At 32.9% G+C, this 24,852-nt stretch overlaps 1 protein-coding gene across 2 annotated transcripts in view; it reads left to right on the top strand.

The window, feature by feature from the left end:
* The first annotated feature begins 2,018 nt into the window (after positions 1–2,018).
* LOC123674054 (UNC93-like protein) overlaps positions 2,019–24,852 on the top strand; it is a 120,533-nt gene continuing 97,699 nt past the window's right edge. The window contains exon 1 of one of the 2 annotated variants that reach the window (XM_045608881.1): positions 2,019–2,036. In XM_045608881.1, coding sequence (XP_045464837.1) covers positions 2,034–2,036 — 3 coding nt within the window. In that variant the 5' untranslated portion in view covers positions 2,019–2,033. Of the gene's footprint in view, positions 2,037–13,588; positions 14,065–24,852 lie in introns of those variants that run through there. The other variant, XM_045608883.1, reaches the window with a different exon arrangement.

The raw sequence follows: 24,852 nt of genomic DNA, 5'->3' as shown, positions 1-24,852 counted from the left end.
ATAATTTTTTTTCGAAACGATGGCAATAAAGGTCAATTTTTATTTAAAGGGAAACCTATTTTTTTTTAATATTAATCGGTGTACGATCATCTGTTTATGTGAGGTGGAAATTCTCTCAATAATTCTAAATACCAATAGGGATCGAGAGACACATAAATTCGCATTTTTTTCTGGAATCATGTGTGAATTGATCCCTATTTGCATTTTAGATTCTTGAGGGGTTGTTCACTTCGCTTGAGGGTGATCCAGGTATTTTTAAAAATAATATACCTTCCATCAAATTGAGAAAAACTGACCTAACTTTTCCTGAAAAAATTAATCTCACAGGAATATTCGGCTGATCTTTTTATGTAATCCACCCTGTATAATGCTGACCCCCTTAGAATTTGTAATCGCAAGATGTCATCCTCGAAATAAAATTGTCATGAATCTACGTTTTCCGGAAAATTCCATATACACGAAAATATTTTATATTTTTATGTGAGCCATCCTGTATAATGTTGAGTATTCAAAGACTCGATCTCTTTTTTCGAAATAATAAGATATCAGTAATCATATCATAGATATCTTGATTCGTTCTCGAGCTACAGGAGCCGTTTTCAAAAAATGACTATTTCAAATATGTCCCTATATCTTGGTTTCTTTTTGAGTTATTCGAAAAATTCTAAAACGTTTTTCAATAATTTTTATGGTTTATGTGATACTCATAACATCTCATAGAAATGAATTAGCATTTCAGAGATATAAAGGAGAGTTAGTGTGTTTTTTAAATGGAACACCCTATATTTTTTATTGTAGTTTTTTAGCAACAGACACAAAATGAATAAAATCATAAAATCCCTATGTTTGAAAAATATTTATATGAAAATTGTCCTATTTCAAGAATGAAGTCGAAAAACTCATCATTTTTGAAACGGGTTACATTTTTGGGAAAAACGGTAACAGGATCTGCATTGATAACATAGGGTGCCCCATTTGAAAAACACCAACTCTCCTCTAAATCTCTGAAGCGGTAATTAATTTTTATGATCAGTAATGGGAATCATATAAAACATAAAAATTACTGAAAAAAACGTTTTAGAATTTTTCGAATATCTCGAATAGAAACCAAGATGTAGAGAATTATTTGAAACAGTCATTTTTCAGAAACGAGCTGTGATTCGAGAACGAATCACCAAGATATTTATGATCTGCTTTCTGAGATCTTATTATATCGAAAAAAGAGATTGGGGGTCCTTGAAGATTTTTTCTGTAAATTGTAAAGTTCTCGATATGCTCTCGATATTCTTTCAGTGGTCATCGAATTCAGGACACAACTTTTTTATAGAATGCAGTTTTGAATATTTTTATTTACCAGGCTTTTCAGGCTTTAAACTGTTATCTCAAAGATTAATTGTTGGAAAAAACACATCAAAAGGAGAATTTAGTGGATAGAATAGTAGTAATAAAAGAAATAAACCATTGAACATTATTGGTGAAGTAGTATTTATAAATCATTTTGGGCAGATTATGATTTTTCAGGTCAATTTTCAAGGGTTCATTATTCAAAATAAATCAGAACGAATGACCCAAGTTGAAATGTATCCAATGGAATCTAATTTTGCTATGTTCCAACAGTGTCTTCACATCAAACAGACAAACTCAGCAAATTCTACAACTATGTCAATATCACAATATCCATCGAAATAATTAGTTCTACTTTCGATACTTCTACAATTGTTACTCTGTCGCTTGACGAATGTAAAAATGAGTCAATGTGAAAAATTTAAATTTCTTCCGCAGATGCGTCGAATTTCACTCGATTCTAGTAGAATTGCGAATGTGTAGGTCCGTCATAGACATAGTTTTTTTTTGAATCGGCCAGATAAACATTACCATAACCTATATTTTGGGATGTTGTGAAAGTTAGGATTTTCTACAATTTTCATCGTGGACTAAAGTGATTTTCTTCGATATTTACTGTGTGGTGAATATGAGAAGGCTGTCATGTGAAAATATCGATTGTGATACTAAGGGTATGATGACTGAAGTTGATGGTGAGTTGTATGTTGTTTATTTAAAAAAAATATGTAGTGGGATGAATTTTTGAATATGCATTTCAAATTATAATCAAGTTGATGTTTTATGCTTTATTTTACAAGAATTGTTTTTCTTACCAACATGGATGAATAATATATCTAAGGTGATGTTTAGTTTATGTTTTCAGTAACTAAATTGATTAGGACAAGTAATTCATCGATTCATTTTCAAAATTCACAGGGCGAATGAGTAATGTTTTTGAGTCAGTATTCAGAGTTTGAGTAGGAATTTTCCAGTACCTATTCATTGAACATCAAATTCTATGTTTCTGATGACACATACTAAATTTTGACAAGGGGTTTGTTGCACCAAACTATTTTGAAACTTCTTACTTTTCAAATGGATTACGTAGCAAAAGAATTGAAAAGAATTGAAAATTGCGAAGTAAAAAGTCATCTTGATTTGTTAATTTACATTTAAATGCAAAATTTCATTATGATCGAATACTTTTGAAATACAGAAGTACAGAACCCCTAATCGGATTGAATTTGAGAAGTCGAAACCTATTCAGTGACCAACAGGTTCCCCAGACTTAAGCCACTTAGAATTTTTTGTGGGGTCATTTAACATCAAAGGTTTATTTCAATACGGCAAATGATTTAGAAGAGTTTTGTCAAAGAATTCACGCTGAAGTGGAGCAGTTCCTCGAAAGAAATGTACAAAAATATTTACCTTTTGCACGACAAATATTGCTTGCCAATGAGATAATAATTTTAGGCTGGTTTTTGATGAAAATTATTGTTTGATACGGGGTGTGTCATTATTCAAAATGATATTCGTTCAGTTCATAATTGAAAAATTCGTCTGTGGAATTTTTTGCCAGTGCTCTTAGTTCGAATACACTATTATAATGTCAAACAATATTGGCTTATATATGACCAGCTTTTAAATACTCAGGGGGATATATTATGATATCTTGCTTTCTGTTCGAAATATTCGAAAAATTCCACAACGTTTTTTTCAGTAATTCTAATTTTTATGGTTAATATGATACTCATAACGGATCATAGATATAGCGAAAAATTGATAAATCGAATTTGGGACACCATGTACAATGTCTTTCACTGTACAATGACAAAATAACAATATGTAAACGCCAAGGTGTCTCTCACCATGACACTGTATGAAATTTTCATTGTATACATTTTCACAACTTTTGTAATACTGGTTGCCAGTATATCAACCTGTGTTTCTCAAAACTGTTCATATAAGCCAATACTCTGACATTAAATTAGTGTACTGGAATTAAGAGTTATGAAAATTGAAAAATTCCACAAACCACTTTTTTGATTAGAGGGTAAATTATGAACTAAATTATTCCATTTTGAATAATGTTGGACTCACCCCGAATTTAAAAATAATTTTATTGAAGACCAGTCTAAACTTATTACTCTGTGAGTAGGTAAGCAATATTTTTCGAGCAAAAGTGTTACATTCAAGATATTGTCCTACGAGAAATGTTACTTTAAAGAAATCCTTTTTTCCAACTCCGACATTTTGTATCTCTAAAACTAGTCATAGGATTGAGTTCAGCCCATAGACTTGAGGAGGTCATATATTATTCTATATATATAGAATAATATATGACCTCCATACATATTTTCAAGAAATTTAAAAACAATTTCCAAAATAATTGTGTGGATACAAAATAAATGAGTGTGCATTCTGATAGAAAGTAATTCCTTTATGAATGAAGCATTTGATTTGTTCCAACTATCTCATAAAAATAATGATCTGCATCGATATTTTTGAAGCCATCAGTGTGAAAATATGGAAATGTAGTTTTATGGCTCTGTAATCAATGGAAAATGTTAGACTCCACTTGTAATCAAATTTGTTCTATAATAATATGTACCTACATTATAGCCAACTCTACTACTTGATTCATCTTGATTTTGCCATTGAAAATAAATGAGAAGTATTCAAAATAAATATCCTCTTTCTTTCAACTCACCTATTTGTTTTCATATTGAAACAATTATGACACTCTTGGAACTATGTCAATCATATGCTCTAGGATGAATTTATGGAAAAGCAAAAGAATAGAAGTATTTAAATCTCAATCACATGAAAATTTGTCTAGTATGTACTTAGTGGTATGTTTCGATGTGAGTTTGAATGACCAATGACAATTGATTCTTGTCATTAAATGGACTATTTTGTGAAAAGTTTTTTAAACATGGGCTTCATAGGAAATCTGGACTTTTCAAAATAGAATGTTGATTTTAATGAAGTATCTTCTTATTATAAGAGCTGTGTCAAAGCTCAGTAATTTGTAACCAAATAGAAGAGTTGAGGAGAGCTTATTCAAATAACTTCATTTTCAAACTAAGTTGGCTAGTACTTCAATTCTAAAATCTGAGACATGACATCATAGTAAATATTCATTTCTGTGGTTTTTTTCCACAACAGAACAGAGTTGCATTTAGCCAAAGTACCTAATTTCACAGATAATTTTTTTTTTAAGATCAAGTTACTCGAAAACGGTGCTTTGTAAGAGAAAATATGAAGAATACTTTTATTTTTCAAATTAGCCAAATATTGTTCAATGAACGTTCAAATTACTTTTAAGAGTTGGGTTCTTCGAATTTCTGGTATTTTTATGTGATGTAATGTTCATAATGAAGAAACTGAAAGATGTGTAGGGAATCTTGTGTTCGGAGAAGATGTATCACATCAAGGAAAAGCTATATTCCAAAAATCATTTCCTTCAATAGAACCATTTACGAGATATAGCTGAAAATCACATTTTTTTATCGATTTTCAACAGCCTGTATCTTTGTAACTGGGCCGAATCGGAAAAAACTGTAAAGGAAAAAAAATGTTTCTTTTGACCTCAGGAATCTTCGGTTAAAATATATGTACAAGTCAAAGACTCACCCTGTATATTCTAAAAATTACTGAAAATTCAGAAAAGTTAACCACTGACAATTTTCCCATTAGACTGCTGCCTGGTCCTTACGTTAGTTTTTTGGGTTGAATAAGGATTTTCTGCTATGAAAGTTTTATTCTCACAGTAAATTTGTTATATTCTCAAAAAATTGTTATCTACAGTATCAATTTTTTTGACACCATCAATTAGGTAAATTGCGTCTAAAACCTCAGCAAAAAAATAGGTATAATAATTCGAAAACATTCAAATAACGGAGTTGCGAATTTTGTTCCTCACTTCATCCACACTGAATATTGCCTTGAGTATAATTCGCAAAAAATTATGAATGAGGGTCTCCGAACCTCAACACGCAATTTCAATCCAAAATACGAATTAGTTAGATCTCGTTGAAACGGAAAAAAATTGTCACATCTTAATTTCTACATGATGGCGGGCGTAATTCAATGTTTACAACAAGTTGTTAAGGAATATCAACAATAATTGTTGTTGAGTTCATCGAGGCTGTCCGCCAATTATTTTCGTTGAAACGACCTTTTCGCATCTATCAATCCGTTCATTCCGAATACAATGGAGATAATCCGTATCCGGATACGTTCTACGACAATGACAGCATGAAAAATGACTCGATAATTTGTTACAGATACAATGGATGGGATGATTTTGCAGATATGATTGGCAGAGATTTTTTTTTTGCGATCTGTTGGGAAAATTCCACAAGAACTCGTGTCTCGTACTATAATTATGTTCAAGAAAGAACATCTTAACAATTGTTACAAAAATATTCGAATCAATCTTAAAAACTCAGTAATGCCTGGGCCTATAACCTGTAAAAACAATAGCTCTGATGAGAGGCACAATAGACCATTAGGTCGCAATGCAACAATGGAACCCTCTTAAATTGAATCTAACCGGTAAATACAATTTTTTTCCTAAAAATTCTACTTTATTCTTCAGCATAAAAACCTTCAAGAGTGTCTAATTTGAAAATCTTAAGTTTTGATGAATTCGAGTTGTCCTTGTTCATGATTTTCTGATAAACACCCTGTACATTTTTAGTCCAAACCAAAAACATTCTTATATATTCGCAGAATCGAAAATAAAAAGGTTTCGAAAAAACCTTTTCCACAGAAATATTCAAAAAACGTGAGTTCTCATCGTCACCATTTTTTTCATAAAAATCCCATCAACTCATGAACTGTTGACTTTTTTCCCAAGGTATGGCATATTGCTGAAATTTTCATCAAAAAAAGCTATGTAATGATATAAAATACAACGTGTGCCATTTGGAATAAGGAAGTAGTAGTCTGTTGAAAGTAGAGAACTGAAAATATTTTAGAGAGAAAGATCATTGTCTCAAACCCAGCATGCAAATTTTCAGCACAAAATGATTGTTAGTTTTTCATAAACGTCTTATAGGTTATCGCGGTGAGTCACCCTATATAATTAAAATATCAAGCCTTCAAAACCGTAGAAAACGCAAGCACACTATCAACAAAAAATGCCCAGATGGGATGAAATTTAGTTTATAACTTATTTGAAATAATCACTCAAATGTTGGTGCCTCAGAGTAATAAACATTAATAGAGGGAGCATGTCAATTTCAGTATGCAAATTTTGTCCCCAACATATGAACTATCAAATTTGACATGAAGCGCTCGAAAATGAAAACATATCAGTAATACGATATTTCACTCAATTCGCGAGTTTCCCCACGAAGGACGCACTTCTTATGTCCAATAGTGAATCAACGTTTCATATTAACTCGAAATATATTGAAATGAATACCTAAATATATCAGAAATTCAGAAAACAAACTTCAAGCGCGCCAAACGAAGGGAAACAACGGATGACACTAGGAGAGCAATAGTTGCCAAAACCTTGGATTTCAGCGGGTAAATACAGAAAATAATAAATATTTTGCATGCTATAAATTCGACAATCAGGAAAAATATCGGATTCCAAATATTCAAATTCGCATATTTAATCGGGAATCACCCAAATAAATATATTTCATTCAATAAAATATACATTCATGATGATATAGTAAAATTGTGGATATGAAGATATATCACAATCCGACAACGTAATTTAACCATGTTGGGGACATGTGAAAATTGCGTATACTCCCTCTTTCTATGTTTATTACTCTATGGTTTTGGTTTATGCCGAATTTCGAGAGGATCTTATGATCAGAACCCGTAATTTAGATTGTTGTTCGATACCATTTTCGGCTCAAAATTCGAAAATTACAGATATTTGGTGAATCGCCCACTGTTCTCCTGGAATAATCCCACAAAAATAAGCAAATAGATTAATTAAAATTGGCCGAAAATGAATACTCTTAATACGATTTTCAGTTTGGAATTTTTGCTTATCTTATTTTCGATCTAGAGTGCAGAAATGACTTCCATGTGTCAATCAACGTCATATACTCTTATGCAATTTCCTCTGAAGTTAAGACGAACAACATTGAAAGAGGAAAAACATATACCTAGGTAGCATATTATTCGATGCAATTCAATGATCACTTTTTCATTGAGAATTTTCAAGGTCTTGTGACTAATAATCTTGAAACACATGCTAGTAAAACAAATCTATTCATTCATCAAAATGAACGGCTTACGTTAATTTCGTGGGATTATCCCAGTGTCTTATTAAATCTGTTAATTGTTGCAGATCATTATTTCTGCATTGTCTATTCCACATCTGTCCATACAGCTCGATTTCCGTTAAAACTTTTGAAAGAAAGGATATTCATTTTTTAAAACTCCATGGTAGGTACGTTTGAAGTCTGAATGCGCCTTAATTGATAACATTGTAGCTCAATCGCATTGAGTATAATGTGTTATAAAAAAATTTTCTCGAGAATCTTAATTTTTTTTTAATGATGCAACAGTTAATTTAAAATTTCACTTAGAATATGTCCCTTGAAGCAATACTTTTCACTAGGGTTCAATATGTATTCGACGTGTTTTGCTTATAGAGAATTAATAAAAAAAATGTCTCTTATTTCATGGCAAATCCTTCAATACTGGTATACACAGTTTCACATAGATTTCATGGTTATATTTCATTATTATGTCTTGGTTCACCTTTCACGGATTTATCTATTATAGTCCATTTTACTCAAAGTAAGGTACTTATCTCGGAATTTGAGACACCCAGTTATAAACTCGTATACATTTTTTTGATATCCTGAAAGTTTTCTCAAAACCTACATGGTACTATTGAAATATAGGGACCAAGGTCACAAGAATTGTTTTTTTGCATATTTTTTTTGCGAAAATCTCGTTTTCTATGGGTTTTTCGCTATATGTAATCAATATCAATATTGTGGAGGATTGAATTTCCTATAACTCTTGTCCCAAACTTTTATCTTCATTGACATCGCTCTGATATGGTAAAGGGCTCTTGACTTACTAGATTTTTTCGATATTCTGCTTGAATTCTATTCAATTTCAAGAGTTGTTACATTTGAGTGATTATGATATTCACAAACTAATGAAATTACAATCATTATTCACGCATGGTGGAAAATAACCAGGATATTTTCATTGTCCGATATGATTAGAATACTTAATTACCAAATTGTCAAATTTTATATTTTCGTATGACAGATTAATCACCCATTTCATTATTAATAAATTAGAAGTACTTGTCGATCAATATTATAGCTATCACTCGTGTAATAAAAGGTAATATGAGGAATAACTGCAATCAGAATTTGAATGAAAATATCTAGCCATTGAGTGTCGTATCTTCATGAATTAACAGCCTTCATTCTATCCAATTAATTGATATTAATAAAAAAAAAGACATGAAACATATTGGCATTACTTTGGATGCGTGATGATTACACTCATGTAATAACTGATAAAATCATCACTGGTATGTCAATACGGTCTAAGAACAATTTTTTTGGAATGAAAATAAATTACTGACATTTCCCCTATCTTTCTCTTGGATAGGGTGAATTACGAAATGAAATGAAAACATCCCAATATTAATCTACGTTATGAAAGGTAATTAGGATAAAATATTCTGATAAAAAAAATGCGTTTTTCATGATAGTTCAATAGTTCAAATAGATCAAGAACTTCACATAAGCGCATTCGCCATTTTGCATTAGCACTATCATCTAAATAAGTTAATTTATAATTATTCTCGAGAAATTCCATGTCAGTGATATCCCATGGCAAAATCTATCTAAGATAATTCCAAGTTTATCCGCATATGAGGATGATCTGGTTATCTCGTAATATCATCATGATTTTCACAATAAAAAAGATCTAGTGTGGAGTTCAAAAATGTTTTAGTAAACGGAAGATTAGTCCTCAAAAAATATTAAAATGATCACTTTAACTATATTAGGATACTGACTTAGAGCTTTCGAATAATCAATTACTTATAATTCACTGCAGAAATAACTGTCGTCCGATTCTTCTAGAAAATTCCCCATATTTTAATAAGAATCATCTATAAACAAGTTAACATTTTCCATGAAATATACACTATGCGGAACAGCAAGTTTCATAATTTAAAAATAATTTGCGACAATTCTCTGGAAATAAATTTCAATACCTATATAATTTCCTGTCTCCGTAGAATCCATATCTCCATAAAATTAAGTCACATTTCAACCTATCATTTGTTGCAGGAAATGCATCATATTACATTGCACCATCCAGGATGAGAGATTCGAAGTTTGTCTTTGTGTATTAACATTTTTAACTCAAATCTTATTATATTGGATGGAATACTATGTTATACAGCGTATATACGTATATTTGAAGTACCAGTTAGTCATTTTCGGAGAAATGAGACATTTCAAAATCAGAAAAATCAGTTAATAGCAGGTTATTCCTCACAATTTATAAAGGAATATAATATTATATATGATCAGCAATTATACAGGGTGCATAGATTTAGAATATATACTTCTATATGTTTTTGAATTCAAATAGAAAACGAAGAAAATGACAATTGTTTTGCAATCAACAAGGTTTGAAATACTTAGTTATTCATAATACAAGTGCAGAAAATTAAAAAATGAGATTCGAACTGGCGAGTTTTTGAATGGACGAGTATTAGAATGAGCCTTCTATAGTTTCATCAAAATCGGAGTCAAAGAAAGTGCAACGTTTGGAGAAAACTTATTGGCTGACATGCTGATATTGTTCATTAGATGAAAGTGAAGTATTGAGTCTGTATACAAAAAATCTGATTGTTTGATAGTGATACTTGTATTTTACTTGTATTTGACAGGTAACAGGTAGAACTAGACTTTATCCGCCAAGAATCCCTTCCAAACGAGTCGACAAGGCATATCATTTAGGTATAACTGACGCTGATCGAATCGTGAAAAATGATTAGAATGATTGCGAAACAGTTCATGATTCTTGTATCAAGATAAAGCACTAACGTATACTGCTATCAGTTCGTCAATATTCTATAATAATCGAATTACGAGTTATTGTTCTCCACTTCGTGGACATAAATCGTTGTTTGATATAAAAATAGCGTTATAAATGAATTGATGATGGCAATAATTCCCGTCAAACATGAATCGTTCTTCATTAACAGTTTTCCTACTTACAACAACTATCTATGTATCCACTGGGATATTCGGAGATATTCTTAAGAAAAAAAAGGCTTATTACCCTTAAAATTTAATAAATACCTGCTAGGCTAGCAAATGATGTATGTTTTTACAATTATCAATACTTTTGGCTCTGAAATGTACGCTGATCTCAATACTAAGGTTTCGTTCAAAAACTCGAGCACTTAATCTTCAGCCATCATTTCCCAAGAGGTGAATACACCGAAACAAACGTCAAACAGTACTCTTGTACCATGCGTATTTAAATTAAATATACAAACACTCATTCGTTCATGATGCATCTAAATTTTTTATTCTTTCCATCATTTGAATAGTTGAACAAGTCAGATAGAGCCCCATCACTGAAAAGAAAGCCAAAGATAATTCTCTCTGCATATCCTCCAATAGAAATACAGAATCAACTCAAACATGTGTCACTAGACCTTAACATTTACTAGATGTGTTTTTTCATACATAATTCTCTTATGTTTACTTTATAACATAGAGGTTATTGCAATGGTTTGCCACAGAACCTTCAATCCTGCAATTTCATTGATCTTAATTCATTCAGGACGAATTCTGATTCTTACTGTCTTCTTTCAATTCTTCGAAGATATCAACAAGTCTTTGTCTTGATTGATTCATTGGAAAATAATATCGTCATCCCAAATTTTGACGCATTTGCTCCTCTGGCAGGATGATATGAGAGAGCATCCTGTATATTCGTTTCGTAATCTCTCTTACGTATTTCCAGACCCGAGTTTTCCACCTTGAATTACTCGAGACAGCCGAGAAAAGCAATCAGATTTCCAATTTTCGCGAAATATAACGGAGCAAGGTCTGTTTATCTATTGTCAAGACATGTTTACCAAGACCTACGATGGATTTAGAAGACGTTATCAAATGTGACATTATCCAGGATAGCCGAGTGGAACTAACAGCGAACCGATTGTCCAAAACGTGAACCATCTTGGTTAAAAGTACTGACGGCCAGAAAGAAACACCACAGAACATCCTGGCATTGTTGTAGGGTGTAGGCGATAACGTCCTATCTCCATCACTGAAAGGAGTGACATATTTGAAATTCTCAGCATATCCATAAATAGAAATGCAGAATGTACTCTTTTATGTGTCACTAGAACTTTACAGTTACTAGATGTGTTTTTTTATACATAATTCTCTTATGTTTACTTACTAACTTCAAGATTATTTCAATGCTTTGCCACAGAAAACCTTCAAATCCTGCAATTTTATTGATCCTAATTCTTTCAGAACGAATTCTGATTCTTACTCTTTTCTTTCAATTCTTCGAAGAGTTCAACTAGTCTTTGTCTTGATTGATTTATTGGAGAATAATATTGTCATCCCAAATTTTGACGCATTTGCTCCTCTGGCAGGAAGATATGAAAGAGCATCCTGTATATTCGTTTCGTAATCTCTCTTACGTATTTCCAGACCCGAGTTTTCCACCTTGAAATAACCGAGACAGCCGAGAAAAGCAATCAGATTTCCAATTTTCGCGAAATATAACGGAGCAAGGTCTGTTTATCTATTGTCAGGACATGTTTATCAAGACCTACGATGGATTTACAAGACGTTATCAAATGTGACATTATCCAGGATAGCCGAGTGGAACAAACATCGAACCGATTGTCCAACACGTGAACCATCTTGGTTAAAAGTACTGTCGGCCAGAAAGAAACACCACAGAACATCCTGGCATTGTTGTAGGGTGTAGGCCATAACGTCCTACCTCCATCACTGAAAGGAAAGCCAAATAGGAAATTCTCAGCATATCCATAAATAGAAATGCAGAATCTACTCTATTATGTGTCACTAGAACTTTACAGTTACTAGATGTGTTTTTTCATACATAATTCTCATATGTGTACTTTACAATTTAAAGATTATTTCAATGCTTTGCCACAGAAAACCTTCAAATCCTTCAATTTCATTGATCCTGATTCTTTCAAGACGAATTCTGATTCTTACTCCTTTCTTTCAATTCTTCGAAGAGTTCAACAAGTCTTTGTCTTGACTGATTCATTTGAGAATAATATCGTCATCCCAAATTTTGACGCATTTGCTCCTCTAGCAGAAATATATGAGAGAGCATCCTGTATATTCGTTTCGTCATCTCTCTAACGTATTTCCAGACCCAAGTTTTCCACCTTGAAATACCCGAGACAGCCGAGAAAAGCAATCAGATTCCCAATAATCGCGAAATATAACAGAGCAAGGTCTGTTTATCTATTGTCAGGACATGTTTACCAAGACCTACGATGGATTTACAAGACGTTATCAAATGTGACATTATCCAGGATAGCCGAGTGGAACAAAGAGCGAACCGATTGTCCAACACGTGAACCATCTTGGTTAAAAGTACTGACGGCCAGAAAGAAACACCACAGAACATCCAGGTATTGTTGTAGGGCGTAGGCCATAACGTCCTACCTTCATCACTGGAAAGAAAACCAAAGGGGACATTCTCAGCATAACCATAAATAGAAATGCGAAATCAACTCAATTATGTGTCACTAGACCTCTTTTTTTACAAAATGTGTTTTTTCATACATAATTCTCTCATGTTTACTTTATAACTCGAAGATTATTGCAATGCTTTGCCACAGAAAACCTTCAATCCTGCAATTTCATTGATCCTAATTCTTTCAGGACGAATTCTGATTCTTACTCTTTTCTTTCAATTCTTCGAAGAATTCAACAAGTCTTTGTCTTGATTGATTCATTGGAGAATAATATCGTCATCCCAAATTTTGATGCATTTGCTACTCTGGCAGGAAGCTATGAGAGAGCATCCTGTATATTCGTTTCGTAATCTCTCTTACGTACATCCAGACCCAAGTTTTCCACCTTGAAATAACCGAGACAACTGAGAAAAGCAATCAGATTTCCAATTTTCGCTAAATATAACAGAGCAAGGTCTGTTTATCTATTGTCAGGACATGTTTACCAAGACCTACGATGGATTTACAAGACGTTATCAAATGTGACACTATCCAGGATAGCCGAGTGGAACAAACATCGAACCGATTGTCCAACACGTGAACCATCTTGGTTAAAAGTACTGACTGCCAGAAAGAAACACCATAGAACATCCTGGCATTGCTGTACAATCCAAACCGCCTACCTCCAGCACAGACTAGAACCGCACCGGAGCTTGGTTAGTCCTTCCGTTTACCAGTGAGGCCAGAGATTACTCCGAACATCGATCGCAAACAGTGCTTGAACTTCATCGCGACTGGTTCTCGAGTCCGATAGTAGTCGGCCAACGTTTATCGGCGATCGTCAAATAGTGCAGGCCCAAGAACTGATCCGTGCGGCTAGTTCAGCCCTGTGACTCTCCGCTCTGTGATTTGTGCCGTTTCGCTAACGGAACCGGGAAAATTGTTCTCTGGATAACCGGACAACTGATCTACTTTTCTCAGTTTGGAATTTTCCACTTTTGGTCTTCCATTTCTGCAGTTGACTGACGGTAAGTACTGGTCATGACAACCTGTGGATGTTTCTTTATCCAGTGATTTTTATGGGGTTTGAAACTGTCTCAGATTTATACGGATGAGCTTTCGAACTGATATCAACATGGAAACAATGCGTTATCTCTGTATCGTCTAAGAAATTCGAAGAAATCAACAAACTTACACTCTCTTTTTCGATATCCGATATATTTTGACCCATCGATAATGAAAATATCATAGCGATAAGATAATAGGGGTCTATACTGTGTTAGCAAGGCGTTTAATGCATTCTTTCCCTATGAAGAATAGAATCCGTCGTTGAATATTTTCGTCTTCTCCGATTTCTTAAGAAGACGGTTTCAGAGAAAGAACCCAAAAAACTTTTGGCATCCAACGGATTGTTAATTTTATGAGGTATAAAAACGTAGTAAATAAAGAAATACTTGACCTACTCTTGAAGAAAATTGGCACTCATTTTGCTTCATTATTTCTAGTATAAAGCCTTGAAATGATTTTAGAAAAAATCTCTGGGATCCACAATTTTGGGATATGTATAAAAATCGGTTGAAATAATCTTTATTCGTTAGAGTTCTTCTTCTGAAACTGAAAAGTTTTTGTACTTAATTATAAAAATTAATTTATAAATAGCAGAAAAATTATAAACAATACACTATCTTGTTCAATATTTGAATAACTATAGCCATCGTTGAATTACGAAGAAATCTTGTCGTTTTATGAAGAAGATCTATTTCCAATCAAAGCGTCTGAACTCAGAAAATAAAATAAATTCAGAATTATTATGATATAGATTGCGCGAGCTAGTAGATTAGACTATGTCAGAGTACAACTTAGAACAATTAGAAATTTAGATTATTTGAATCGATACGAAAAAGTAAATTAATTGAAAATTAATTTATATGCAAAAAAAAAGCTTCCAAGTAATCACTTAAAATACAATACAATCGAGTTATGAAGTGCTAAAAACGCTCTATATTCAAATTTTTTCGAATATTTTCGGTTTTTAATATAAAAATGCTACTACTTATATTTATTATCAACATTTTGAAAAGATATTAAGCAGAATTATTTCTATCGTAAGACCAAGAAATATGAGTTTTTTAAGGATTTTTCATTATATTAAACGGTATTTTCAGTTGTGATATCAAGACAAGTGAAAATGTCGGAATCGAGAACAATAATTCTAGCAACATTATCGAAGAAAAGCTTGTGTTAATAAGTTTTATCAAAATGACTTTTTGGAATTAACATAAGAGTAACAATTCAAATATATTTTGTAAGAATTAATAATGAGTATGCATGTGGGTAATATGTTTAATGAAAAATGGTCGAAATGAGTTGAGAATCCATCTCATCTCTAATTTTTAAACGCCGAACAATTTTTTTTCGACAAAAATGGCACATTTTAAAAATTGTATTTAGCTCGTAAACTTGAAAATAGTTACATTTTTTCTCATTTCAAGAATGAGAGAATTGATTGAATTATACATCTAACATGGCTATCTATATGAAAAGTAAGATGTGAAACCGAACATGTTGGAGAAATTGTGCCTCGGGTCAGTTCCAGTAATTTCTAGAATTTCAATAAAATTCTCTATTCGATTGACGTCCAAGTGCCGGTTATAGTTAATTCATATAACAACTACTGTGTTTCAACATTTATACATACGGAGAATTCTGAATTGGGGTTACATAATGAAAATCGTGTGAATTTTTGAATGTAAGAGAAACTTGATCTTACCATCATCCAATATTTTTTTGTTAATTGGGAGGAATAATAATCACTGTTACTACTTTTAATTGGTACCTGATCTGGTATGTTTTTATGGAAATTAAAGGAGCTCAATGATTACCGGTCATTTTAAGGACTGGATAACCATACAGGAACTTATTTGCATTTGATGAATTTTAGGAATATTTTTTAAATTTTAAATTTAATTATGATGATTTTATTTTGATTCCGAGTTTTTTAGCCATAGCTATGTAGTGAGTTAATTTGTTCTCATTTCGTTAAAATAATCGAATCGTGATTAAAACCAAGCGTAATAAATATTACAAATACAGTTCAAAGTACCAGGTGAAAAACCTTGGATAAACTCATCAACCGAGGTTGTACAAGGTGGAAATTTAACTATATGCACTCAATACAACATGGATACATTCAATGGAAATTCTTCGATATTCCCGAGATATTCCTTATTATTACTGAATAAAAAATTTTCATGAAATGTATTCTAGTTTCCAGAATAATTTGTGGTACCTACTCCTTTCAGTCTTTTTTTTTTAATTAATTAAAAACAAATTGAAATTATTTTTCAAGATTTGAAATTGAAAGTGATGAAACAAAAATGAGAAATAATGCTGAAAGATTCTTATGGATGTGCTTTTGGACATTCTTAAACAAAGTCATCCTTCAGAAAAGTTCAGAAAAGTTCAGAAAGCTTCTGAAATAGTATTCATTTTACTATTTATATTTGTAGGTATTCACGAAACATATAATTAATTCTCAAGAAATTTGTATGGATAGACTGGGATTGAAATATGTTTCAAAAAAATTTGAGAGTGTTGAAGAAATAATACATTTTTGACAAAAACTTTTTAACCTGTTATGTGGTTGTTTGATCCCAAAGAGTAATAAACATAGATAGAGGAAGTATACGCAATTTTTTCATGTCCCATCAACATGGTTAGATTACGTTGTCGGATTATGATATATTTTCAACTCCTCAGTTTTACTATATCATTATGAATATATATTATAGTGAATGAAATATATTTATTTGAGTGATTCCCGATTAAATATGCGAATTTGTATATTTGGAAGAATATTTTTCCTAATTGTCGAATTTATGATAAGCAGAATATTTAATAAGAATATTTAATATTTTCTGTACCTACCTACTGGAACCCCAGGTTTGGCAACTTTTGCTCTCCTAGTGTTAATGTCATCGGTTGTTTCACGTCGTTTGCCGCGCTTGAAATTTGTTTTCTGAATTTCTGATATATTAAAGTATTTATTTCAATATATTTTGAGTTAATATGAAACGTCGATTCAGTATGGTACATAAGAAGTGCATTCTTTGTGGAGAAACTGACGAATTGAGTGAAATATCGTATCACTGACATTTTAATTTCCGCGCGCTACATGTCAAATTTGATAGTTCATGTTGAGGACGAAATTTGCTAACTGAAAATGACATATGCTCCCTTTGTTTATTACTCTGAGGTTGATCCACTTATGGGAAAAGTTTTCAAAGGAAATGACATGACGTAAAGTTCATTAAATTGTTGCATGAAACCGCACAAACGTATTTCTATGGTTAAATGATTGACATAAGAATGAAATTTTCAAAACCACAAATTTCCTTTCATCTCGAAAGAAAACCGATATAACTGTTCGACATGTTTACTTAATTTATGTCTAGGAACGCTCCTCATTCTGTCATGAAGGTTTAAAGAGACCAATATCGACGAATGTGTCTAATCAAATAATAGCCAGCACAAATATTTATATTCGATAAATTCAAAACATCTTCGAAGAAATTCGAATCGAACTGTAAAACACGGATTCCAAAAGAAAGCGGAGACCTTGAGTTGATTTCGCATCGTTAGATATGCAAAGCAGATCGGATCAAATTAAGCTATTTCTGGTATTCTCAAAGATACAATTTTTTGAGCGTTTGATCCTAGAGCGATGTCTATCATTTCGTCAGAATATTTCTAATTTTCGAATTCTGAGCAGGGGATGGTCTCAAAACGATTTAATCTCGGATTTAATGATCAGAAGAAGTTAGGGATATAACAATAGTTCCAACTTTCGTCGAGGTACTCTACCAATTTTTTTTTATATTTTCACAAAATTAGAGTTTTGCCTCTATTGTGATGATTTTGTGGTATTTTTTCTCAAGAATATATCAGTGCTTTGAAGGAATACCATAACATTCATTCTTTTTTGGAAAATTAAAAGTAACCAACATTTTCTTATTCGCACATTGAAAAAATTGAAATTCGGTGATTTCTAAGAAGAAATATCTCTAATTTCATTTCGAACTGAGCAGTCACTTGTTGATGTTCCCTTTCAACATTTGTCCAATGAAAGGAATCAAAAGAGATGAGAGGACGATTAACAGGACTATTTCTTGAGTTAATTTCTTCACCAAATTTGTTTTCAATGAACAGATTGAAACCACATATCATCCAGATTATTCCCAATAAAAGCAGAAGAAACACGCCAAAAGCTCCTTAATTCAACCCAGTGCTTTCCTCAAATTTTCTTTTTTATTGAGTATAAAAAAAAACATTTATACGAGTTGCTTCAACATTTACCAACTTTTTTTGCCGTGATTTAACGTCTGCTATATGCGGGTAACTGTTTTAAAGGAAATAGCTTTAGAGTTGAATCACCCTGTAGATATGAGGAATTTCAATAGTTAAGTATGTGTTAATCAAATCTGACGATTAAAACGAAAAACATAGAAGAGAAAAACAACATTATTCAACCTTCTGGATCGAGTATATAGCAGCAATTTTCAGTTACAAAACAATTACTAAATTGAGATGAATAATTTTAGGATTATTGACCGTTGTTTATCTCGTAATAATCGTACCTGGAATAAATCATGTAGAGTTATGACTCTGTAGAAATCACATCATTGCATATTTATAAAGAGGATAATGTGCAACAGAATGGAAACATGGCCTATTATCTCTGAATTTGATTTCTTTGGTTTTTTATACACTGTACAATACTTCAGTACTGAATGTAATGCTATACTTGATGAGATAATGAATGATTCAATTAAAAAATGAGAAAAATACTGACTGAGCTGGTGGGCGCATGAACTTTTTCAACCCTCCCTGCAAAGAAGCAAAGATTAGCTAACCTAACTCAAAAAATTCGAAACAAATCAGTTCGTTCACCGAAAGAAATTCTGTGTTTTGAAAGGTTATCAGATTGATTTTTTTTGTATGAAAGCAGCATGGCTCAAATAGAATAAAATAAAAAAAAGATCTCTCAACAACACGCTCTCCATAAAATTCTGTATCAACATTAATTTCACTATGTTGGAATAAAGTTATAGTTTGATAGAACGGGTATTTTTCCGAATATGAAGAAAATAAACAGTTTTGGCCAGTACTAACATAAACTACACTTTCAAATCCTACTACTCTGAAAATTTCGAATATCTAGCATGTTTACCGCGAGAATTCCAGAAATTTGGCAAAATGAGAATTAAATTCTCGATTTAATTCTCAATTTGATGCCTTTCTACTTAAACAGAGATATTGATTCTTTCAGCTTAAGGTTCAAATCCACCAATTCAAAAATTTATGAATCGAGGAATCAGTTTAGTGTACCTCTGAAAGTTGTTGTGAATTTGTGCAATAGATATAAAATTTGCTGCATTACATTGTTAATACGCTGAAAGAGTACAATATGTGTTCAAATAGTTGAAAAATATTTCCGCAAGCCAAAGGCATGAAGCAAATTCATCGACATGAATTTCAATATTGTTTAGAACCAATGGTATCTCAGCAAGGTTAGAAAGGTTGCAAATTTCCAAGTCATATATATTTATAGCAACGTGATTTCTGAAGTTCTTTCAATACTCAAGAACAATCAGCATTCATCCAAACAAAAAACTGTATTCAGTCATAGATTAAATATGTTTTTCAACCTGTTCAACTGATGTCAATAAGCTCTTGCAGTAGTTTTGGCACTTAAAATGCTCGACCTCTATTCAACCTTGGCTATTATTGATGGCTCGTTCGTTTTAGCAAGATGTGCGGTAGACTGTTTAGTGTTTTTATCTTCATTTAATTTTCAACCTCAATTATCCACTTCTAAAACATTATTTGTCATGCATGACTCGAAAAATCGGGGTGTGTTAAATTCAATAAACAAAATTTACATGATTTATTTCTGGAAAGATTGGTGATTATCAATTTTGCGATTCGAAGAACTGGAGAGAAAAAACTTGAATCTAACGCCTAGAGGCGATGTTGTTACTTCATTGAGAGACGGTGTTTCTATTGATTTATCTTTTCATTATCTTCAGTATGAACACCAAGTAAGAAATATTCATTTTAATTGATCATTGCAATGACAATGAACTGTGTACAAGAAAGAGGCATTTAACTGTATTTTGGGGGTGTGGATGTAATACATTTAAGTTCAATATTTTTACATTGTACTGAAGATAAGATTAAGATAAGCTAAGATTTAATTTAGGAGGTTTCACTGCGACCTAATGGTCTATTGTGTCTCCCATCAGAGCTATTCTCTCCATAACGTGATTTACAGCTCGCCTTCCAGTTCCAGAGTTCTGATGAACTCCAATATCTGGGATGGCTTTAAGGAGGCTAATTCCTCACTTTTCCAAGTTTCTTGTCCAAAGCAGGTTTTGCGTTGGCTTGCGATGGCGAGGTATTCCGTCATCAGGTGCTCCTGAGTTTCTTCCTCCTGCCCACAGAATCTGCACTCGTCATTTTCTGTTTGACCCATTCTCATGAGGTGTTTTCTAAGACGACAATGGCCTGTGAGGAATCCAGTGAGTAGGTGTAGCATATTTTTACTGAGATCCAGACACTTCTTGGATCTCGTAGAGTCAAAGTTTGGAAGAAACTTTTGGAGTGATCCAAACCAAGAAGATTCCGCCAGAGTATTTCTCTTTCGGTAACTTTCTTCTCCTGAAACTCTTTCTTATAGGTACATTTCTCTATGTCACAGAAAGGTTCCGATAAAAGGAGTTTGTGCTCCTTTTCTGGCAAGTGTGTTGGCCTCTTCATTCCCTCTAATTCCCGAGTTGCCGGGATGTCAGATTTGAAAGACCTTCTTACCTATTTCATTGAGTTTTCTTCGGCACTCCAATACCATCTTTGAGTCGATGATATGTGAGCTCAGTGCTTTAATTGCAGCCTGACTATCGAAATGTATCGCTTTGTCGCATTTGCGATAGTTTCTTGCTAGGTTAATTTCTACACATCTTTCTATTGCAAGTTTCTCTGCCTGAAAGACACTTAGACAGCAGCCTATCGATATTGAGCATTTGGTACCAGTCCCGAATACTCCAGCGCCTGTGCCCGTCGTGGTTTTGGAACCATCTGTGTACCATTTGATGGCATTCTTTTTAAGAACAGGGATTGAGGACTACTTTTCCCAGTCTTCTTTTCTACTTAGTATCACGATGGAGGTTTTTTCGATGCTACTTTTCTTCATCATCCCGTCACTGGGAAGGTTCACTGATGGAATATATTGTTCTGAAGATATCCTTTTGAAGATCGCTAAATTCTTCTTGGATGGCTTCAACCAATCTTCGTTTCAATGAACTGAGGAACATGAAACAAACTAACTCAAATATATTTTAGCTTAGTGGATATTTAGTAGACATGTGATTCTATCGAAACTAACTTTGGTTCATGATAGTCCATAAGAGAATGAAGGAAAAATTAAACTTTTCTTTTATTTCGCATATTTTTCTCATGGCGTTCCAAAAATAAGGAACCTAGATTAAAATGAATGAAACCAAAACAGAACCTTCTACTAATCGTCTCCAACCGCTGATAGTTCCAATCAATGCATTTCATTGACACCTTGGAATCGAATCTATTGAGAATATTTCGTCCATTTATCTTCGATGAATTTATTGGAATGGTTGAATGATCAATAGTGTTCGAAGTTTAAGGACACGAAATTCCGTCTGTGAAATACGAATTAGACGCGTTCAGATTGACCGATAACCATAGGTTAAACACGGTTGACCCATAGATATCACGTTCGAATTTCGTTGTGAACCACTGATCGACATTCAATAACGACGTCCACATGTGCATCTGTTGACCATTGGTTAATCACCGCAGTAAAATACATATACAGAGTGCGGCAAAAATAATTATTTTTTTTGCGAATGTAAAAATAGTATATTATGCCATGAGTCATGATAATAATAACAGGCCAATTGAAATTATTATTACGGTCAGAGCAAAACGATCTCGGCATAATACATTAAAGGTTATTTCCACGATTCTTCAATCGATGATCGGTGTGTTTTATGTTTTGTTGTAATGTTTTCTATACGGAATCTGCTAAACCTCGGTGAGACCTTTTAGAAGCTTTCAATTTCGAAACTCCAAGTTCGATCGAAATGAAAATTTGAATTTGAATCACAATTTGAAGCTTCGCAAAAAATTTTATGTTGACCGTAAGATGTCTAAAATACTGTTGTACTCACTTACTCTTGAAAAACCTCAATATTAAAGTGACGAAATTTGAAAGTGACATTTTGAACTGATCCCATAATTAAAATCATAAAATTTGGAAGGGATATTGGAAGAAAAAGAAGCTGAATAACAGGCCAATTGAAAAGTCCCTGGTCTACCATAGTAAAACACATTTTTTTGGCAAAATTCGATTTTATTGTTCTACATAGTTGCCTTCGAGGTCGATACAGCGATCTTCCAACTTTTCGATACCATTTTTGTAGTATGATTTGTCTTTCGCTTCAAAATAGGCCTCAGTTTCGGCAATTACTTCTTCATTGGCGCTAAATTTCTTTCCAGGGAGCATTCTTTTGAGGTCGGAGAACAGGAAAATGTCGCTGGGGGCCAGATCTGGCTAATACGGTAGATGCAGAAGCAATTCGAAGCCTAATTCATGCAATTTTGCCATTGTTTTCATTGATTTGTGACACGGCGCATTGTCTTTTTTCTTCAAATGGGGCCGTTTTTTAACGATTTCATCCTTTAAACGATCCAATAATGCTATATAATAATCGCTGTTGATGGTCTGGCCCTTTTGGATGTAATCAATGAATATCATACATTGCGCATCCCAGAATACTGATGCCATAACCTTGCCAGCTGACTGTTGCGTTTTTCCTCGTTTTGGATTCGGTACATTGTATGTAGTCCACTCAGTTGACTGTCGATTTGACTCCGGAGTGAAATGATGGAGCCATGTTTCATCCATTGTCACATATCGACGCAAAAATTCAGGATTATTGCACTTAAACAGCTTCAAACACTGCTCAGAATCATTAACACGTTGTTGCTTTTTATCAAGTCTGAGCTTGCGCAGCACCGATTTTGCATACTGCTTTCTTATATACAAATATTCGTGAATGATATGATGTACACGTTCAGATGATATCTTCACAATGCCTATCTCGACCAACTTCATTTTACGGTCATTCAAAATTATTTTGTGAACTTTTTTGATTTTTTTGACGGTAACAGTATCTTCTGGTCGTCCACTGCGTTCGCCAATTGTAGTTGTGAAGTTTTTCATCTCACATTTCTGCTTATCCATTGTTTTGGTCCTCTTCGGAGTCTTTAGAAAGACTCCTTCATAATTGATCCAAGTAATCTTGTGGCATGTTCCGTTGACATTTTTCATAGCAGTCAAGTAAATTGAAGAATGAAGTTAACTTCAGCAATTTGTAATTCGAACTGATTTAGGTGCTCCTCATATTCTTCAACATCAGTTTCCGATTTTGTGACCTAATAACCTTAATTATATGTATTTTATGCCTAAATTCACTTGAAAATGGTTTAAAATATCTCACCCGAACTCGTTTAATAATGAAAATAACGTAGACGATAATGAATGTCATAAAAATAATTGTATTGCATCAATATTCTCTCAGTACAATGCACAGCTGATTCACCAGGATATGTTTGTTTCTTGCAAATGTCTGATAATCAGTTCAACAAATATTTAAATAACTGAATTCGAGACATATCAAAATCATTGAACTCTACCCTAAATTCAGTTGTATATCAGTAAGCGAATTGCGAAGGTTCTGATTTTGAGTGGTAGACGAATTAAGAATTGAAAAAAAATTACAAATATGTTGACAATATTTGATGTTTTTATACTTTTCTAATCCTATGTGACAACTCAGATGCTCATATCTGTAGATTAAAAAAAATGGATATTGATTGATGACCATCATGCTTATCTGAAAGCTTAGTCTTGTATTTTTAACCAGACCTAACCTAACCTAACCACAGTTCACGATATACACTGCATAAAGATTTCTATTTATTGAGAGTATAATAAAACCTTTGTGATGCATGTTATCTACATCATTCCAATAATTCTAGATTCTATGCTCTGTTAGTATGAAGTATAATAACACTAGTACCTACATCTGGATAAGGTAGATTTTTTTTTTGAACGTGTCCAATTTGAAATGGAAATAGCTAGGAGAAATGCTCAGCCCGATAAAGCCATAGTAAATAGGAGTTATTTTGGACATTCTTTATTTAAAAGGGATTACCACCACGTGGATTTTCACGTATCAGTCAAACTTTGGTACCCATTCATTTCCCCTCTGGCACTCTTGCGATGACTCTGTTCGGTGTACGAAGCAAACGAGTAGAGGGCAGCACTGTACGACGACTTTCACGAAATTATGGTTTTACCTCTTGTGTAATAATTTTTAGTAGGTTTTTTTTCCACGAAAATTTTAAAAATATATCAGTGCTTTGTACAATGTAGGTACATATCATCAATTTTTTTCTCGGAAAACGAAAAGTTTGCAGAATTTTCTTTTATTTTTTATTCTCAAATCAAAAATATTCACTTTCTTCCATGTAGATAATTGTTGAAGGAAATTTTGTGGCAACCTCATAAAAATTGGTGTTTGTAAGAAAAATATCTCTGATTTTGTTTCGAACTGAACAGCCTTTGGTGGTGTTCTCTCTTAAGTTCTTCAGATGAATGTTTTATTAATTTTCCTTTTTAAAACCAATGTATCTATGTATTTCTTAGCGTGCGAGCTGCA

The sequence above is a fragment of the Harmonia axyridis genome, chromosome 2 (assembly GCF_914767665.1).
Source record: "Harmonia axyridis chromosome 2, icHarAxyr1.1, whole genome shotgun sequence".
NCBI classification, from domain to species: domain Eukaryota; kingdom Metazoa; phylum Arthropoda; class Insecta; order Coleoptera; family Coccinellidae; genus Harmonia; species Harmonia axyridis.
The sequence above is the reverse complement of the archived record's forward strand: the minus strand, read 5'-3'. Positions and strand labels throughout refer to the sequence as shown.